The 20822-nt window shown below is 47.8% G+C and overlaps 1 protein-coding gene and 1 long non-coding RNA gene across 4 annotated transcripts in view; one reads left to right on the top strand and one right to left on the bottom strand.

Annotated features, from left to right (window-relative positions):
- Positions 1-9354, top strand: part of LOC132656539 (uncharacterized) — a 67255-nt gene extending 57901 nt beyond the window's left edge. For both annotated transcript variants that reach the window (XR_009594319.1, XR_009594318.1), the window contains 2 exons: positions 2537-2698; positions 7851-9354. This is a non-coding gene — a long non-coding RNA (uncharacterized LOC132656539). The remainder of the gene's footprint in view (positions 1-2536; positions 2699-7850) is intronic.
- The window catches only part of Clybl (citramalyl-CoA lyase), a 182893-nt gene that overhangs the window by 21180 nt on the left and 140891 nt on the right, over positions 1-20822 (bottom strand). For both annotated transcript variants that reach the window (XM_021644469.2, XM_060391655.1), the window contains exons 3-6: positions 8215-8403; positions 3908-4009; positions 2066-2159; positions 691-858 (exon numbers count right to left, since the gene is read on the bottom strand). In XM_021644469.2, coding sequence (XP_021500144.1) covers positions 691-858; positions 2066-2159; positions 3908-4009; positions 8215-8403 — 553 coding nt within the window. The remainder of the gene's footprint in view (positions 1-690; positions 859-2065; positions 2160-3907; positions 4010-8214; positions 8404-20822) is intronic.

Here is a 20822-nt window from a genome sequence, read left to right as displayed (position 1 = left end):
ATTAAATCACAGGCAGTACAACTAAAACTTAAATAATATTAAAGCTATTTTAGGAACATCTTTTTTAATTATTTATTTTCTGTGCGCTGGTGTTTTGCCCTCCTGTATGTCTCTGGGTGTTAGATCTCAGAGTTACAGACAGTCGTGAGCTGCCATGTGGGCACTGGGGATTGAACCCGTGTCCCCTGGAAGAGCAGTCAGTGATCTTAACAGCTGAGCTATCTCTCCAGCCCTAGGAACATTTTCTTATATTTTACCAATCTAAATTCTGACAGTTACTTACTCTGAAACCACCCATAATAGCCTCAGCCCTTGCCTGGGATCAGCTCAAACTATACTGAAATACTGAAAAAGACAGGAAAAAAAAGTTACAATTGTAAAGAAAAAATTCAATCAAATTTATGTTTTGTAATTTGCAGAGACAAAGGAAGGAAGGAAGGAAGGAAGGAAGGAAGGAAGGAAGGAAGGAAGGAAGGAAGGAAGGGAGGGAGAGAGAGAAAAAAAGAAAGAAAGAAAGAAAGAAATAGAAAAGAGAGAAAGGGGGAGAGAGAAGCACCCTCAGGCAGGTACTACCCCAGGTGTCCTCTGCCCTGAGCAGCCTCCCGTGTTTCAGGGCGAGAGGTGTCTTTTTTCTTTTTTCTGGAATGCCTAACGGACACGCGCTCTTTAAGGGAATGGCAGGAAGCGTACCAGTGAAGCCCATGGCGGCTGCTTCTCTCGACTGCCTGCGAAGTCCCTCTGTATCCCGGAAGTCAATGTAGACGAGGTCTATGGCTTGCAGGCCAAAGGCCTTCGCCGCCACCACAACCTTCTGCCGGGCGTAGAGGATGTCCTGGCTGTCCTTATTGCTTGTTGCACCTAAAAGTGGGATATGCACAGAGATGTGAGGCCCGGACCTTGGAGGCACAGCCAGACACATACCTTAGAACCCAGGTTACCAAGACATGCATGTCCCCTGCGCACTGTGTCCAGAAAAGCCATTACTCAAATACCCCGGAAGACAGGTAATTGGGGAAGACATGGTGAGTGGCACAGGTGTCTGGTGAATGGCCTGGTTTTCAGTATAATCACCTGTACACGCACCAGGGAAAGGCCCCTCCTGTGTTTCTGGAGGTCACAGCAGCCCCTGACAGATTTTTCCCCTTCGTGCTATCACTTGGAGAGGGTGAGTCCAAAGAGTGTCCAGGAGGCTGGGGGGGGGGGGGGTCTCAGTGGCACGTGCTGGTTTCCTCACACCTGTCCTAAGGGTGACCCCGCCAGTGCTGTGTGGTCCTCCTGGAGCACGTGGGGACTGGGAAAGTTTCCCGTCTGGAGAGAGGCACACAGTGCCTGCATGCTCTCTGCAGTCCGCTTAGCTGTGGGCACAGGGATGTCTCCGGGGAAGACTTATATTAAAATGCATTTTTTTTGTGCCCTGAGGGGAGGGAGTGTGTGCCCCCGGCCCACTGGGACGTGGGTCTGAAAGCACTTTCTGTAACCTTGGCCTCCAACCACAGGAACACGGGTGAAGTGCATCCGTAGGTCAGAGCAGGGCCAGTAAACATTTAGCAATAAACATTCTGAAATACATACTAAGGCAGATTTATAATCTCTCTACAAAAATATTCACTCACTACATTGAATGCAGAAAGTATTGAATTAGGACTACCGCACTTTAACGTTTTTTTTAGAGGCCCAGGACGTGGACTGGCGTGAAGACACAGATTTAAGCCAGTATCAGGCTGTTTATATAACATTGGTAGAATCCAAGTAGACCCCACACGTTCTTGAACATGTCTGACATTGGAAGGGATTTTATTAGTTATTTTATAAATGAGCAAAAGTAAGAATGCAGGATTCCAGAAGCAGGGGGTGAAGCCCTAAATTATCAGGAAGTGGTGGTCAGCTAGTTGTCATGAAGAGCCATGGTCAGGGCTAGTAAATACACATTGTTATGTAAATGTCCATTTGTGAAGGGGCAAAGAAAAAATTACACACACACACACACACACACACACACACACACACACACACACCACTGGGGGCAGGAGGAGTTGTGTGAGAGAGAGAGAGAGATCTTTGACACCTATGCTGGCTCGAAAGTCTTCTCCTCCAAAAACGATTGCATCCAGGAAAAGACCCACTGGAGGTCCGGTCTTCAGTGCCTCTTCACACACGGCCTGGAGAAGAGCAGGACAGTCTCAGGCTGGATGCAGCGCGAGGCAGAGAAAAGATTCAGGTCCTGGCAATTGTGGGGGCAACAAACTAAGCCCTTCCCCAAAGCACTTAATGCTCTTCAGAGAAATGCTCGTGCGCATTGGCTTTGCCAGGTGACTACCTCGATACAGCCATCACCAGTTAGGACACGGAATGCTCCAATTACAGGCCATTCGATTCGCTAGACAACTTTGGGTTAACTCTTTTAATTTCTACTATAAGTAATTCATGTCTCTCCAGAATTTGTTTTTGCTTTAAGAGACTATTAAATAATAAACATAAAACCACAAGAGAGGAGAAAAAATTTCTGAAATCAAACTAATTGGATTATTTGCATTAGGATCAAGTAAAATGGTTTCAGGCTTAAAGTCAGCAGTGCACAACCTACAGCTTCGGAGGGAAAATAAAAACGCGACCAGTCACCCAGGGCGTGTGAATAAAGCACCTCTGACTCGTCCGAAGGAAGGCAAAGACGAATCACGTTCGCTGTAGACATTTAATGGTGAGTCTCGGGTCACGGGGCTGCAATGTGCCGACATGTGTGGATGGGAAAAGCATGAAGAAGGTGGCGGGGAGACCGTTGATTGGTCTCAGGCATTGTGAGAGCTCTAAGGACAGAACTGAGTAACACGGTAAATAATGCTCTAAAATTAAATCACCGTGCCTCTGATCCCAGCTCAGGGCTGTGCTTCTCAGTCTATTCCGGGGGGCTGGGGAGGGCTGGGAAGTTCGTGGTTATTTGTCTAAAGGAGTTGGTCACGAGACAGGGCGCGAAGCAGCCCTCCGCCCCTCCTGCCCCTCTGAAGCTTCCTCCGAGCGTTTGCTGGTACATTCTCCGTGGCAGGTCAGCTACTTCTGTTTTTAGTCATTTCTTTTATCTTGCCCTCTTGAGTGAAAAAATAAAATAAAATAAAACGCAAAAACAAAACAAAAACACCAAGGGCTAGAAATTCTAAGAAGAGGGTACAGGGGTGCCAGACAGCCATTCAAGGCAGGTGGCATGAGACGCACATTTTGGGAAATGATATAAAGGCCCACGGGTCAAGGGGGACAAATGAGCTTGTGATGAAGCTGGTAAGGCAGGTAGCTTAGTGCAGCCACACAGTGGCTGAGAACTGGCTCAGCTAATCTTTTTGAATGTGTGTCAAAAAAAAAAAAAAAAAAAAACAAAAACAACAACAACAACACTTTATTTTTGAAACCTGGCAAAATGAAACAAGAGACTACAAATTACTTATATATACAAACTATAAACAGTAATCATATCTGCAAGGGACTACAGATCACAGCGCCATGGAGAGGCCAGTATTTTTGCAGATGGAAAGACAACTGGTAGGAAAAACAATTCAAATTCAATATGTAAAGGTATCACAATAAAAATTTCACAGTTAAATCTATACATGTACTAATTCAAAGCACATATTTATTCTGTGATTTTTATATTTATGCATATTCCAGGAACATATAAATGTTTGTGTAGATCTTTGAGTCTGAGAAGGCCTTTTTAACTAGTTTCTTTGTCTTCCAAGACATTGACAACCTTGTTATTGGAGTAGGACAGATAAGAAATGGTTTAAATACTTTGTTTCTAAATCTTTCTTTAAAAAAAATTAAATAGATGTTCAAATAAAAAAAAAAAACAAACCAGAAATTCTCTTTAGGTGATGGAAGTAAAACACTAACTCACACAACCATGTTATGGCTTCCTTACCTTAAGATTGAGCAAACCCATTGCAGTTTCCACAAAGGGGATTAAATTCATTGGCTGTTCAAGTTTTCGGCCTTTTAAGTGGAATGAAAATTTGTCTGAAAACTAAAATCAGAAATGTCACAGGTGATTAGCAACAAACCAGAAGCTCAGCCCCTGAAAGGCAGACAGAGGAGAGGGGCTGAAGGCCTGACCTGAGGAAGTGAAGCCCCCAGCCTCCTACACCCAACAAAGGAATGGGAGGGGCAGGGAGGAAAACGAAAGGTAACAAGTTCCCCCAAACCCCAGAGAGAAATCTCAAACGCCACAACCCCCTTCCTCCAAAAGGAATAATCTGGGGCCCAGGAGTGAGAGGAAAGCAGAGAGCCCCAGGTTTAACCCTTCCTGGAACACATCTTTACGGGGCCTCTCGCCCCCACTCACCCCTCTCCTCCACTGAATGCACATGGCAGGCGCCCAGAACAAAGCCCACTTCTCTACCTGCCCCTTCTGTTTTGTTTCCAACCCAACCCCAACACATGTGCAACTGTTGGCTGCCTTTTCCGTCCGTAGACCCATGTTTCTCGCTGTAGTACCCTCACCCTTTGTTCGGGGGGCTTTTCCTCATAATTTTTTTAAGCTTACCTAGGAAGACCTTAAAAAGCAAGTTTAATTCTTTGAAGACCAAAGCTTGCCAATTTTTTCCATGAGACCAGTTCACAGCTAGCTCTGTGCTGCCAGTGGGGTAGCCCAAATTCCAAAATCTATCATCTGGAAACATACAAAAGCTCTGGCAGATCCCTACACCCTGTTTCAAAAAGGGGGGGCCACGATCTAAATTGTAAATCTATTATGTCTATCTAGATCTAATAAGATGTGGGAAGATTAAGAAAAAAAAAAGAATGAAACACAGGTATAATAAAGATATTTTTGTAAATAAAGTTGAAAACATATATATCCATTTAAATTTAAGGAATATTCAACCATTAATGGATATCAAAGGAAAAGGGAATTTTAATCATCTCTCCATTCAGTCTCAGTTGGGTAAATCATATCTAAGAGATTTGCATAAATATAAACCATCAAAGACTTTTCATCTTCAAAGGGGGTTTCAAGACCCTATAAGCTTTGTACTGTAATCATCACAGGTCAGCACCCTGCCGGAGGAAGGCTGCTATGGCAACATAAAAAACTAATGCTTAGGGCTTAGCATAATATTCTCACTAATAGAAAGGAAACTCATTTTAAAGGCTGGCAGCCTATTTACCAGAGCAGGATTAAAGGTGTTATTTCCCTTCTTACCTGCCCCTCCTTGCCTGAGCGCCCCCCTAAAAAACCTAATCACTGGAATCTTTAAAAAGCTTTTGAGCGATTTGCAGTAACTTTACAATTAGGCTAAAATAAATCACAGCTTTCAGTAATGAAGAATGATTCCCGCTGCTCCCTGCCCCTCCCTTGCAGCCGGCATCACCATCACCTCCTTGGTAACTTTCAGGGGATGGAATAACCACCACAACAGCCAGGGTGAGGAGGCTGAAGGGACCCGCAGCCTGCATGGTACTAGATGCCGTGAAAAAGAAAACATAATTTATGTTATAATTAACCTTGAAAATGAGTAGTGAAATATTGGTGGCTTGGGTGTTGAATACTTTGCTGCTGATTTTCTTTTCTCGTTAAAATAAAAAAAGAAAGAAAAAAAGAAAACTCCCAAGGCTACTTGTACCATTCTCTGTGATGGTCATTATAACTACAAAAAATCGTAAAGTTTACAACTAGGTAAATCTTTTACAAGATATTCTCTGTTCTTAATGAACGAAGTCTCCAATGCCATTTGCTTTATAGCCAATAGGGGCATTTAAAAATTAAACATGCCGGCCCCTCCCCCTCCCATCGCCTTCTTTCTTAAAAAATTGCATTAAGCACTACCACAAAAGGTAACTAGTGGAGAAGTTTCAATTAATTTTTTCAAAAGGAGACGATTAAATGTTTCCGGCCTGGTAAAGTGTTCATTTCATCGAGGTGGAGGGGACTGGGGAGGGGGGCGTGAGGAAAAGAAGGGGGAAAATTACAAAGACGCGGGGGAGGAGATGAAGTAGCAGGGCTCAGCGATTCTTTCAATTCCAGTGCACACCCAATAGCGTGTTGGAAGAAAGCGCGCTGTTGGGATTTGTGGGAGAATTGTCCCACGACAAAAGAGGCAGAGTTACGCTTGTTACAGCCCAATAAGCCGTGCCAGTCAGACAAGAGCCCACACTAACGACAAAAGGCGAGCGGGCGATTCTCACACAAAAGAAAACAAGTAAGCCCATCTTTCAGTTGCGCATCGGGCTTGAGGCTTTAGGCTTCGCATAAATACAAACGGAGAGGAAAAATAAACAGCCCGAAGACTGCTAACGGGAAGTCCTGTTCCGATTTCAGAATGTCCCTCACGTCCCAGGAAGCTGTGGCTCAGGATGGGGGCGGTCACCCCATCTTAGCTGACCGGTGGTGCTGGTGCTAAGGCATTAGGAGGAATGCAGAAGGAAGAGGGATTTCGGGGCCTCCATCAGCTTAGTACATATCTGAATGGGGTTGAAGCCCTCAGGACATTAATACGCTCTAAACTGTATCTCTAAGCATCTAAGCCTAACCTTGGCGAGATCCCCAGTTTACTAAGCAAACACAAGCCCTCCCCAGTGTAGAGCTGCCAACACAGATACCGTGGCATCTCCACGTAGAACAAAAAAGTCAAGTGGAGCAGAGTGACTTCACAGCTTATATTCAACCAATAGATCCCAAATTTTATTACTGCAATATGGAATCAATATAACAAATTGAGATTATTTTTCATTTTTCTTTCTCTACTTGGAAAGAATATCAAGCATCTAAGCTCAGGCCTGTGTGCATCTTTCTTGTTTGGAGCACAGCCACATTTCAAATGCTCAGTAGCCACATTTCCGTGGCTGGTGACCCAGGTATTGGGCAGTAAAGACCCAGCACATTCAGAGGATTAAAAAGCGAGTGGTTTGGGGCTGGAGAAATGGCTTAGTGGTTGAGAGTGCTTGTGTTCTTCCAGAGGGTCCGAGTTCAATTCCCAGCACCTACTCGGCAGTTGTCTGTAACTTCAAGGGTTCTGACACCCTCATTCAAACATGCATGCAGGCAGAACACCAATGCACGTGAAATAAAATTGTTTTGAAAGTCAGCAGTTTTACCAGGAATGGCACCTACACAGCACATTGCTGAGCTGGACCCACACCTTCAGGGAACCCCTACTATCCGCCCAGTCCCCACTCCCAGAGGTTCTGCCCCGAGTGGCACCATAAACTGGCATTTTATTCAAGACCCTTTCGGGATAATAGTAACTCCCTATCAGCCCCCCCCCATCTCACAATTAAAACAATCATAGCATAATTGGGCCCATTTCAAAGTTTTCTTAAGTAATTTGACATGCCAACCACTTTACATTTCAGGCTTTTATTGGCTGAAAAGTCTGTCATGAAATGCAAACACACCTGACAGCAATTTAAAAAGGGCGCAGCACAGAGCTGTTCAGGAAATAATATCTGAGCTAATTAAAACCACGAGTTAAAAGCTTCCTGTTTCTTCCTCCAGTTGCCCTAAGGAGTGACCTTTTCCTCCCTTCACTGGCTCTTTGCTTCATATGCAGCCAGAGTTCCTCCCTGCCTACAAGGGCTTCAGACCAGCCTTGGCCAGAACAGCTATGCCATGGCTCTGCCAAGTAGAAGCCCTGGCTTCCTGGGCAGGGAGGGAGCTCAGGCAAGTTAGTCTGCAGGAACAGACTCCGGAGGGCTGCTGAGGAGGTGGCTCTGCCCAAACCACAAATCCAGAAGACAAAAGCAGTATTTCCAAAGAGAGCTATTCCACGAACAGTGGGGAAGCTGGATTCTAGGGGGTGGGGTGGGGAATGTTTCCTTTTACCACTCACTCCTCACAGTCCCTTCTCTCCTTTCTTTTTTTGAGTTAGATCTCATGGAGCCCAGGCTGGACTCAAACTTGCTACGGGATTGAGGAAGCCCTGGAACTTGTGATCTTCCTGTACCTATCTGCTGAGCGCTGGGATTACATGCATTTGCCACCACAGCCGGGAGTCACACCAGGGCCAGTGGCTGCGGGGCAGTCTTCCAGCTGAGCGGCACATTTCCCTCTCCCCTCCTCTCCGGCTCACTCTTGAGGCACCGAGTGAATCCGGGGCCTCACACACACGCCAAGCAACTGCACTACCCGTGGGCTGCCTCCTGAGCCTGTGTGGGCACTTCTAAACTGATGCCCCCACACCCTCTCTCCGGGCTCCTTCGCTGGCCTGCCTGGCACAGAGAAGCACCACTTACCCACTGGATCTCTTCAGGGCCTTCGACCTTCGGCAGCATCAGGCTAGAGGGAAGAGCTCTGGCCTGCAGAAGTGCCTCGAGGTCGGCTTCCACCAGACCACTGGACACAGAGTTGATTCTCACACACTTCTCTGTTCTTCCCAGGTCAAAGTCGTCAAGAGTCTCTGCTATTCTCAATCGGGCTTCAGTCTGTAAATATTAAGAAAACGTAGCTCCCAAGTTTATTCTTACCATTAAGGAGAACCCAAATTAACAGTCTCCAGAGCTTTGATCGGTACTCATGAACACTGTGATTGGAGTAACACGCTTTCTGCCCACCCAATGATACTGGAAGTGAAGGCTTTCTGCGCACTGTTTAGAAAGCTGAACGAAGATGGTTGAAACACGGTTTGCACCATCGGGCACACTGGCACACCTCTGAACGGCAGTGATTTGCTTGTTAGCGACTTTCCAGGTGAGGAAGCGGGCATTAATGGTGAACTAAGCAGGTTCCAGGTCTTCTACCCACATTTCTTCGTTTAATAAGTCTCAGAACCTGGATGCCATTGGAACTGTGGCTGTGTCACCTGTCAGCATATTCTCACTAGGGAAAGCTAAGCATTTGCTCTCCTTCTCCACAGGGATCACACTTTTAAAAAATCCTCTTTTTTATTTTATTTGTTTTGTGACCAAGTTGTGTTTTGACATTCGATTAAGAAGGCGCTCACGGGGCCTGACGGACCACGTGAGAAGCTCCTGCCAACTCAGGCAGAAACGCCAACCTCAAGCAAGAAATCCCTCCACAGAGGCCTGACACACGGACTGTGTTCTCTGACCTGACAGTCTTTGCTGCCGTTATGAAAAGCTGAAAGTCACATTTGAATTATCCTGAGAAAAACTGTATGAGACCAAGTGTGCTACGTGTGAGCTTTGAGTTCGATGGGTGTGAGCAAGGTGCACACTAAAAGGGGTGGGGGTTGGTGCTGAGCCAAAGGAAGCTCTTGGGGCCATTATTTCCTGCCAATTCTGGTTTCAAAAACAAAGTTTTCCATCTTGCCAACAGCCCTCAACAAATTCTCACTGCAAGAACGAATGCTTACAAAAGGTAGTTTCATTTGGGAAGAATTTTTATTACACCAATAAAAATTTAAAGCATCTTAACTACTGATGAATGCATTAAAAGAAAAAAAAAAAGTCTTAGAGCCAGGAATGGCGGTGCACGTCTGTCTTTAATCCCAGCACCCGGGTTTGGGGGGTGGGAGCGGGGGAGAGGCAGGCGGATCTCTGTGAGTTCAAGGCCAGCCTGGCATACAGAACGGCTTCAGGACAGCTGGGATCCTGTTACACAGAAAAACCTTGTCTTGAAAAGAAAGGAAGAAAGGAAGGAAGGAAGGAAGGAAGGAAGCAAGGAAGGAAGGAAGGAAGAAGGGAAAGAAAGAAAGAAAGAAAGAAAGAAAGAAAGAAAGAAAGAAAGAGAAAGAAAGAAAGAAAGGAAGGAAGGAAGGAAGGAAGGAAGGAGGGAAAGAAAGAAAGAAAGAAAGAAAGAAAGAAAGAAAGAAAGAAAGAGAAAGAAAGAAAGAAAGAAAGAAAGAAAGGAAGGAAGGAAGAAGGAAGGAAAAGAAAGAAAGAAAGAAAGAAAGAAAGAAGGAAAGAGAAAAAGAAAGAAAGAAAAAGAAAAAAGAAAGGAAGAGAAAGGAAGGAAGGAAAAGAAAGGAGGAAAGAAAGGAGGAAGGAAGGAAGGAGGAAGGAAGGAAGTCTGGGAGCTGGGTGCGGCTCAGTGGTTAGGAGCACTCACTATTCCCCCACAGGATCCAGCTCTAGTCCCCTGAAGCCACATGGTGGCTTACAACTGTCAGTTCCGGGGAGCGACACTTTCTGCTGTCCTCCATGCGCACTAGTCACAGACTAGTCGTGTGTGTGTGTATGTGTGTGTGCCATGTTTGCATGTATGTCTAGGCAATCTTCCAAGCACACATAATAAAAAGACATAAATGTAAAAACTTTTAACAACATGCAGCCATTTGCTAGAAGCACACATCTAGGGCAAGAGCTCTCGGAGCACAGAAAACAGTGAACTGCTTGCTGAGTGGAGCCCGCCACGCAGGGGCGCAGGCGGGCGGACACTGAGCTGGAAGACAACCCGCACGCACTGAGCTCCACACTTGCAGAACGGCAAGAGCCCATCGAACACAAAAAGTGACCCAATTACTTAAGCCAATATGAAGTCTAAATCCAGTCAGAGAGACAACCCAAGACAGTCGAGTTAAAGCAGACATGAGTCAGTCGGCCTCGGGCTGGGGACCACGAAGGTGTCCAGTTGGGGTCTGAGGTAAACAGTGTGATGAAAGGGTAGTGCAGAGTTACCCGGTCACATGGGGATGGCAGGAGGAGGAGTTAGGATGTCTCCGCAGACTTGATTAGCAGACAGCTGATGGTGAATAACTGGGCCAAATGTAGGCAGGAGCAAGAGAAGGCTCATGAGATGATGCAGCTGCTGTGGCCTGAGTCCACACATACCATTTCCTTCACCAGACTGCCTGCTCCTCAGCGCAGAGCCCACCCAGCCACCCTGCTATGTGCTGTGGCTGCGAAGCTGATGGGGGCCTCTGGTGACCAAGTGCAGAGTGGCATGAGCAGGATTTGATGGCCACCTACAGTAGCAGGACGGAGTCCTGTTTCCAGACCCACAGCATCAGAGAACCTAAACAGCAGTCATGCTGCACACAGCCTGGACCACCAGAACCCTGGGTAGCCTGGGTCTCTGGACATCCCAGCTCCTGGGTTCTTGTCCTACAGCAAGTCAGGCTCGCAGAATGCACACAGTGAATGGGAAATAAAAAGTAATTCTGGAGACTGTTGAGGGAGAAATGAACTTTAAAACGTCTTTAAAAAAAACTTTAAAATTATCGTACACCCATACTCAGTATGATGGCACACTCAGGCGGCTAGGGAAGAGGATGGCTTGTTTTAGACCAGCCCAGTCTACATCACAAGACCCTGCCTTTAAAAAGGAAAGACAATCAACATGTCCACCAAACATGTGTGCTTGGCGAAGCAGCATCCCCAGAAACTTCCCAAGTTCTGTCTGGTATCAAACAGGGCCTGACCCCTAAGCGGTTTGGTTATGTCCATGGATTTGAAGGGAACTGTTTGTTCAGACCTCCTGTGCTAAACCTGCTTATGATTTTCATCTGAAGTCAGATTGCCATGGTTTTGGCACATTCCTGTTGACTTAGCAAAACTCGATCCTTGTGAAACTGGCTGCAAACGAAGCACCTAATTCAGGATCTAGGTGTAATCTGATTAGGCCTTCTCGTGTTATAATAATAAGCACTGAGCGCTCGGCATTTTATTCTTTTCCTCGTGTGTGTGTGTGTGTGTGTGTGTGTGTGTGTGTGTGCGTGCGTGTGTGTGTGTGTGTGTGTGTGTGTGTGTGCTGCTCTCTCTCTCTCTTTCTCCCTCTTCTCTCTCTCTCAGCTCAGAATAAACAGGGAGCTGTTTCCTGGCATCACACCAGACCTTTCCAAAACGTAGGATTGTGTCTGAGGTGTGCCGCACACAGAGCTCTAACAGGCTGTGGCTTGCCACAGTTTACAGCAATGAAGAGCGGGTCCCTCGTGTCCAACAACCTTCCTGAATGTGCACCAACCAACAAGTGTGTGGATTTTTTTTTTTCTGTTACTTCAATACATGTCACTGTGCTGGTAAACACACCCATGCCATCTGTTGGGATGGAAGAAAGGCAGCCAGGTGTGAGGAGAAAGACACCCTGTGCTCTGCTCTTTGACTTCTCGCCACCGTCTCTTTCACCACTGTCTCTCCCTTCCCTTGGTCCTTCTTACCCTCTAGCCCTACTCCTCCCTGGACCTCCATCTTTTCGGAGGGTTAAGAAGCGGTCCACAGTGCTGGCGGACTCTTCGGTGGGGTCCTTAGAGTGACTTGCAGAAATCTGGAAAGGAACATGCTTTGTGGGGAAAGAAAGAACGTTTGGGGGGACGGTTGGCCTCACTAGGCTGAGCGGGGACCACCCTGCAAACGAACAGCCTCGCTGAGGGATCATCACGGTGGCCTGAGCTGCCCTCTCAGATCTGACAGCTGGATGAGAGAATCAAGGCCTCTGAGGAAAAGTTTCTTAGGTCTCCCTGACGGCCACCGTGCTGAGGGTCATGCCTGATTCCCGCCTTCACAGGCTTTCAGACAAGGCTGGGCCAGAATTTTCCCAGACTCTTCCCAAAGTTCCATCAGGCGATCGATATTCCGTGCCAGGGGCTCCTCGGTGCAGTGGACCAAAGGCTAACAAAACTGTCCTTACCCATAAGCCACAGCACTACGTGACCGTGTCTGCACCGGGCACCAAGGCATGCTCTGACTTCAGAGCCCGGATTCCTGTCACCTGGGGAGGAGACTGCTCGGTGACGTAAGGCAGCAGAGAAGTCAGCCATCCCGAGACCCGCGGCCTCCGATAGGAAGGGAGAAAATCTGTGTGCAGTTGGTTCAATTGGCACCCATTACAGCTAATAAGTAATCATCCTCGCGAGTTCCTGGCTCAGAACGGCGAGATCTGCAAAGGAAACGCCACCCGTCCACTTTTACACTCCAGTGGAAGGGGCGGTCCCTCGCGGCGGGGCGGCACAGTCGCCATCTGGAGAATAAATCGAGTGTGAAGTACAGTATAGTTTGGGACCAAGCTCCGTGGCGGCGGCTCAGCAGTCAGTTCATTAGCCCCAAACTTCCAGGGATTAGAGGGGCATCAATTCTACTGTCGGGATAGGATGAGACAGACAGGGCACGGGACTCAAGAAGCATCAGACAACCAGGACCCCTCTCGGGCTTATTTACAGACTCACAACGGATAAACACGGGCAAAGAAGTGCCTTGAATAGCCGCACCATCACCATCCCCAACATCTGAATTAGCACCTTCCCTCGCTTGTCCACGCCCCGAACTGTGAACCTTAAAGCACACGCTTTACCGGGGTGGGGGTGGGGGTGGGGTCTTTCCACCCCACGCCGAGGTCTGGTAATTAAGAAATAGGAAGGACCTTCTAGACCCAGGGAGATGTACAGCATATGTAATAAAAAACATATCAAATTAGTACTTTCATATCATAAAGATGAGTGCCATTCCGGTGTTCCAAAGCACTAGTAAATTTTATTTTTTCTAGATTGGCCCATCTTAACCCATTTCCACTTCATCTCATTGGTCAAGTGAGGTCACAGGAATGACTTCTTCCAATTTTCGAGCATAAAATTTCCAAAGTCTCAAAACAAACAAACAAACAAACTATATATAAATAAAATAAAAACAATAAAATAAAAATTCAAAGTCAATTTTAGTTTAAATCAAAACAAAAAACCCCCCAAACCTTTGAGTGAACTGTTCTATTCAAAGACCTCATTTTTCATCTGCTTTGTGGGCATTTATGGCAGAAAGCAGAAATGCCTGTTACACAAAAGAGGCCATCACAGGGCACCATATTGCATTTCCTTATAAAGGCACAGGGTTTGTCATTACAGGTCACAAAAAGGGATGTAGTAACCGAACTGAAACACATGCTCCCTGATACTTGCAAACTTGTAATGTATTTCATTAGAGGAGAGACAGTGTTGCCTCTTAAAAGGTCATTAACGATACAAAGCAATGAGTGCTGCTCTGAGAGTTTCAAACATGTACAGGACATACAAATAGATGATATATATATCATAGGAATTTCTAGTTCACTAGTTTTCACTGTTGTAGAAAAGAAATCATGGTTTGTTTTCTGAAAGGAAAAAAACAGGAAGGAAAGAGGGAAGGTAGAAAAACCTGCAGAAATGACGTTCTCAAGCCTCGATTCAGCCTACATTACCCCACACGTGACCCCTATTGGCTCTGAAACCACAGATGTCCTTATCATGAAAGACACACTAACACAGAGGCTTGTGGAGAGAAACACAAACCATCCTTCACCTCAAGACTGAGATGGCTCACTCTCGAGGCTGACAGCATGCAACTGGAATTTCCATCTCAGAGATTTAATTGACAGACAAACACAGCATATAAAACACGATGACAGCATTCAAACCTCCATGAAAACAATTTGTTTATAGTCTCCGAGCAATTAAAAACATGTCTAAGAGAGCCAGTGCGAGGCTCTGAGGGTGGAGGCCGCTGTCAGGCTTGCGGAGCCCGACCCCAAACCGCAGGAGGAAGAGAATGGGGTCCAGCGCGCTGTCCTTTGACCCCACAGCAGCCAGGCGCGCCCCGGCGTGCACCCCGTCTCCAATGAGTGTAAAAGTAGGTTAAACATTTCTAAAAGCCTTTACATCTGTCTCATATCAGAGTCTTTACATTTGTGCATTTCACTGTATGTAAATTTCACCTCAAAAATCAGAAAAAGAACTATAAACAAATATCCAGTCTAGGCTAAGTACGAAGCAGGACTGGAGGAAGCATGGGCTTATCTTGGAATTTTGAACATCGGAAAATCTGGAAGATTAAACAATGAATTCCATGTATTTCTGCTGTATTTTCCCACTAGCATCTTCCTCTGCCTTCATCTATACCCACGTGTCCTCTTTCCATCATGGGCTCATCTCTTGAAATTCCAGGAATTAATTGAGGAAAAAAATTCTGAAAAGATTTCTAAAAGGTTCATACATGGGGAGCTGCTCAACGACTACCCAAAAACCCACAATTCTCTTAACATTCTTGTATATTTGGGCATTTTCACAATAAAAAATTTAAAATAACAACTTCCACTTTGTTGTTTGTGTAAAATTATTTGCCATTTTGGTGGGCTTTGTTGTTGTTTTGGTTTGTTGTTGTTTTGGTGGGCTTTGCTGTTGTTGTTTTGGTGGTGTTTTTGTTTGTTTTTTTCTTTTAGAGTTCTTTTTTGTGCACCACATGCATGCATGACTAGTGCTCTCACCGGCCAGAAGAAGGCACTGAATCGCCTGTAATCGGTGTGCGGGTGGCCAGGGGCCATCATGTTGGTGCTGGGAACCAAATTCAGGTCCCCTGCAAGAGCAACAATTGTTTTTCACTGCTGAGCCATGGCTCCTGCCCTTCGCTAATGGGTTAAAGATGTAAACGTCACACAACACATAACTCAGCCATTGGACCTTTCCCTCTGCACATGAGCTTTGATTTGAAACTCACAGACACAGCATTCGGCTTTGCCAACGGTTCCTCCACATGTGCTATGTGTCAGGATTCACATGTCCTGCCACCGTCAGCACTTCTCTCTCACTGTCAAACACAGGCTCTGTGTGGTTAGGCACATTACAGTCGCCTACCGGCTAACAGACTTTAGGGCGCCTTCCACTTTGGAGCTGTTCGGTGCTCTGTGGACATTTGCGATCCCCTCTTTTTTATAACATTCCCACAGATTTCTGCTTCTCGTGAGTTTGTGTTGAAAGGAGAGTGTGACTCCAAGGCCATAGAGTAAGCATATATTCAGCCTTTTGAGGAACCATTAGCTGGTTCTCGAAATGGCTGCCCCAATTTACCATTCCCACACCAGAAGTCCACAGCTAGTGATGAGACGTCCACAGGGTTAGAAGTGAAAGAACAATCAGGGGACAGAACCTGCTGCCCACGGCAGGGGCGGCACTTCCTATAAAGCCCACGAGGGGTAGGGGAGGATGGGAGTGGGACCAGAGCCTCTGAAAGCTGAGGGTTTTAACAGCAGCAGCAGAAGGAACAGCTCCCAAGAGCCCAGGCGGACAGATGGGACGGCTGTGCGATACAGACACTTGCCGCGTACAAGCCTGGTGACCTAAGCTCCATCCCCAGAGTCCACGGCGGAAGGAGAACACAGCCTCCTGAAAGCTGACCTGGGTCATGCGTGTATGTGTGCCCCCACACACATAGTAGATGGCCAGGGGTGGGGAGCCCTGCTTAATGCCAGGGATGGACAGAACGACAAAAGCATCACTAGAGCAGGGCCTAGCAATGAGGGAGTTAGGGCTGGGCTCCCCTGGAAAGAAGGCTGAAGAGCTGACGGGACATGAGTTCGGACGTGGCCCTGGTGCCCCGTGCCCAGGACTGCACAGGGATTGCTGTGCTTGGCCTGGCCCCTGCTTCCACCCCATCCACACTGAAGCGTCTTCCTTTGGGAGGGCCGCTAGGTCCAGAACAGCTCACTCCCGTATGTTTTCAGAACATGGGTCTCCGTGTTGGGCCCTCCTGGTCCAGCCCCTGACACATCAGAGTGGGTGGCCAGCCACCTCGCCAAGCACAGGCTCTAATTGGTCTTCCTCCACCAGGGCCCTGGGGGACTGAGAAGGTGTCTCTCTTCCCAAGGGTACAAAGTACAGCTGGAGCCAAGCTGCCCTCTCCAGCTCTCGGTATTTCTATTTCACGACTTCTCTGGGTTAGAGAAGGTAATTAACTGTTTTGGTTTAAAAGCCCTCCTGCTGGGCCGCAGTCTGCGTGGGAGAATCAAAGTAAACAAGCAAAGGGAGCACCGTCATCAAAGGCCCGAGCACCCACCTTCCTTCATTATGGGAGGGAAAGCGCGCCATTTGCCGCAGGTGCTGCGGATCATCGCTCGGGGCAGGATCCTGGCGCTCTCGTCCTTTTGAATGGTAAATCAAGAGTGGTGGGTTCATAACTTAATGAGGCAGGCTTAGCGAGGGCCGGACGTGCTGGAGATAACAGCCCGTCACCTGTGCCCTGCCTGAACACTTGTAAATGATGCTGGCAGCATATTCCGTCAGGTAACTTCCAGCTACGGTGTGGAAAACGGATCAAGTTTCCCCTTCATGTGAACATCAAGACCAGTTGTTGGGGCTGGGCACCGTGCTCATTTGTACAAGCACTTGCCTAGCATGGTTGAGGACCTGGATTTGATCCCAACCCACACAAATGGGGTGAGCGGGCGCTCACTGGTAATGCCAGCTGTCGGGGACAGGGAGGGTGGAGAAGTTCAAGGTCATCCTCAGCTACACAGCAAGGTTCTTGTTAACTTGAGTTAGATGAGATTCTGGTTTTGTTTTTAAAGATTTATTTATTATGTAGACAGTATTCCATCTGTATGTACACCTGCTCACCAGAAGAGGGCACCAGATCTCACTACACATGGTGGTTGTGAGCCACCATGTGGGTGCTGGGAATTGAACCCCAGTCTTCTAGAAGAACAGCCAGTGCTCTTAACCTCTGAGCCATCTCTCCAGCCCAAGATTCTGTTTGTTTGTTTGTTTGTTTTAAGGGGGAATAGAAAGAAAGACCCAAAGCCAAGCAGTGGTGGAGCACACCTTTAGTCCCAGCACTTGGGAAGGCGGAGGCAGGTGGATCTCCGAGTTCCAAGACAACCAGGGCTACATACAGAAACCCTGTCTCAATAAATAAATAAATAAATAAATGAAAGCTAGCTTACTTCTATGTAGGAAGACATAATTTTCTACCCATCACCAAGTCGTGGAAACTTGTTGGGCCACACCTCTTCAGGCTGTCCATGGCGGGTTATAAACATACAGTGACACCGGGTAAGAAATCCCTGCCTCTGTGCCGGCTGCTTCAGCGATTCCTAAGGTCACAGAGAACCTGGAGTCAGTTCCGAAGGAGGACACGGAAGTGCCACACGCAGCCTCATCATGCAGCAGACCAGGCTCAGCCTGACTCCAGTGAGTCCCGAGCAAGCCCTCAACACCGCCTTCCCCAGCAGGACACCAAGCCCAGGTGGTTCAGATCTGCAGGCGTACCCGTCTCCCTCTCAGCCAGGAAGGAAAAACTCAGGTGTGGCAATGATGTGTGTATTAGCAGAAACCAAATGAAAAGGAGCTATTCTGGCATTAAACCAGACCGTGCCTCTCCTGAACTGACCTTTCACACAGGCAAGGCTTTCAAGCTATAAAGAAATTAACACAAAAGAAAAAAAAAAGCACCCTAAAGCCTTCCAGAGCTCGTCTCAGACAGGGTCTCATGTTTCCCAAGCTGGTCTCAAGCCTTCAAAAAATGAAGGGTGATTTTCAACTCCCCACTCTCGTTTCCACCTTCTAAGTGCTAGGGTGTCACGTGCTCAGTACTTCTGTTAGACGAGCTCTCACTGAGCCACATCCCTAGCTCAGGCACTCTTTTTTTTTTCTTTTTTGAGAGAGGATCTTGCTGGATAGCCTTGGATGGCCTGGAACTCACTCTGCAGACCAGGCTAGCTGCCAGCACAGATTCTGGGGGTAAAACTCCTCCGGTCATCAGGCTTGGCAGCAGTGAACTTACCTGCTGAGCCGCCTCACTGGCCCAAGTATCTGAAAGGAAAAGGATGCTTTTCCTGAAGAAGGCCACAGCATCATAAAGGGCTGTACTTTTCCATCTCATTCACGCCTTTTTTCTTAAAATCAACAATGAAAAGAAAAGACAGCTTGTCCTGTGGCTCACGCCTTTAATCCCAGCACTGGTGAGGCAGAGGCAGGTGGATCTCCGAGTTCCAGGTTGTCTGCAGAGAGAGTTCCAGGACAGCCAGGGCTACACAGAGAAACCATCTCGAAAACCAAAAATAAAGAAAGAAGAAAGGAAGGAAGGAAAAGGATGGAAGGAGGGAGATGGCCCTGGCCTACAAATCCTTTTATTTTTTTGACAGAGAAGCACTTCATGTAACCCAGGCTGGTCTCCAACTTGCTCTGCTGAGTTACGCAGGCAAGGCTGCCTTGAACTCTTCCTCCGTCCAATTCGGCAGTGCTGGGAGTACTTGACCTGTTCAGGCCGTGCTGGGATCCAGTCTACACACTAAGGCAAGCAGGTACCAACTGGCCGACACCCTCAGCTGTAGAAACATACTTAAGTTATTTTTAAAAAGTTACATTCATCTGTTTTGTATGTGGGCGTGGGGGCTGCGAGTGTGCCACAGCCCACATGTGGAGGTCAGGGGACTGTGGGGTTGTTCTGAACTTCCGTTATGAGGATTCCAGAGGCCCAGCCCAGGGCAGGCTTCATCCTAAGGCGGGTCCCCACAGAGGGCTGTCCTCTGGGCCCAGGCACACAGGCAGGCCACAGTCCCCGCAAATGCGCGCTGCAGAGAAGGTGGCGGGAGAAGTCACGCAGCGCGCCAACCCTGCACACCGGAGCGTCTGTAATTAAACGCCCGATCCCCGGGCACCCCGCACCCCCATGACTGCTAACAAAGCAGCGCTGGGTGGAACCACTTGGGTTTTCTTTCCTCTTTCTGCGCCCAGCAAATCTTCATGAAGCGTTTAACGTGAGAACCAGTGGGTTGACCTCCCCAGGGCGAGCTCAGTGCGCGGCACCGCCAGGGCGATTCGGCTTGAAGGCAGGGCTTCGGCCCTGGCAGCGGAAACCCTGCCAGATCCTTCCCTGAACCGCCCCAGGTGCGAGCCCCAGGTGCGATTTCGTAGAACAGATTGTGTGGACGACGGATGGCTTGTGTCACGATGGAGTGGTCCCCTTCCTGTGCGATGGCGGCGGAGGTCCGGGCGGGCAGCTCTGCCCGCATGGCCTCCGGACAGGCCAGACAGGGGAAGGGCTTCCCGTCTGGCCATGCACACCTGTCTGGAGCACTGACTTCTAACGCCATCCGAGCCCGCTTCCTGCCAGAGTACAGCACGGTTTCTCCCTAACTGTAAGTGGAGCAGGAAATCCAAGGATTTACTTTAATATGCAAAAGATGGAGTCCTAAGAAAAAGGAGAACTCTGTGTCGGCCCTTTAAGGCACGCTGTGCTGGGCTCTGCATGAAGCCCCGATGGGACAGTGGCCAGGGCTGACATCGGGTGTCAGCTCACCCAGCAACGGCCAGGCTGCTGGGAGACGTCGCTGCCGACAGAAGCCAGGCCTCAGAGAGGAGAAAGTTCCCCGAAGTCGAGGAGGTTAGTGAGTCTGAAAAAGTGCAGGCTTGAGTCCAGATACAAGTGCCCAGTTACAGCAGCAAATTTACCCTTTCTGCTTTGTTTGTTTGTGTTTGAGTTTTCTTGAGACAGGGTTTCTCTGTGTAGCCCTGGCTGTCCTGGACTCCCTTTATAGACCAGGCTGGCCTTGAACTCAGGAAGATCCGCCTGCCTCTGCCTCCCTGAGTGCTGGGCTAAAGGGGTGCACTACCATACCCTGCTCAACTCTGACCAGAGTGATAGCAGAACAATGGAGCCCCAGCCATTGTAGGGGCCCCAGCGATTTTAACTATAATGGGTTCAGGCCTTAAACAGGCTGTAAGACAAAGGGCAGATCCATGAGAGCTGAGGCAGGAGGAAGCTCAGGAGTTCCAGGCCAGCCTGGGTTAGAAAGGGAGACGCAATGACTAGCCTTCAGACCATCCATCCCAGGAGCGCCAGGCTGTAGAGAGCACAGGTTGACTGGAGGCTGTTTTCACAACAGTCCTGGGGAAGAATCAGTGAATTTTGACTATTCACAGCCACCTCAAAAATAGAGAGGTTCTGGAAATTGAACTCAGGCTATCAGGTATGCTGGCAACTGCCTCTATTCACTGAGCCACTTTGAAAGTACAATACAGAGCCAGGCGCAATGACACACGTCTGTAATCACAGCCTGGGGAAGCAGAGGCAGGAGGATCTCTGTGAGTTCAAGGCCATTTTGGTCTACAGAGCAAATCAAGGACAGCCAGAACTACTCAGAGAAACCCTGTCTAAAAAAACCAAAAACCAAAAATAAACAAACAAACAAACAAAAAGAAAAAAGAAAG

This window comes from Meriones unguiculatus, chromosome 9 (genome assembly GCF_030254825.1).
Source record: "Meriones unguiculatus strain TT.TT164.6M chromosome 9, Bangor_MerUng_6.1, whole genome shotgun sequence".
NCBI classification, from domain to species: domain Eukaryota; kingdom Metazoa; phylum Chordata; class Mammalia; order Rodentia; family Muridae; genus Meriones; species Meriones unguiculatus.
The sequence above is the reverse complement of the archived record's forward strand: the minus strand, read 5'-3'. Positions and strand labels throughout refer to the sequence as shown.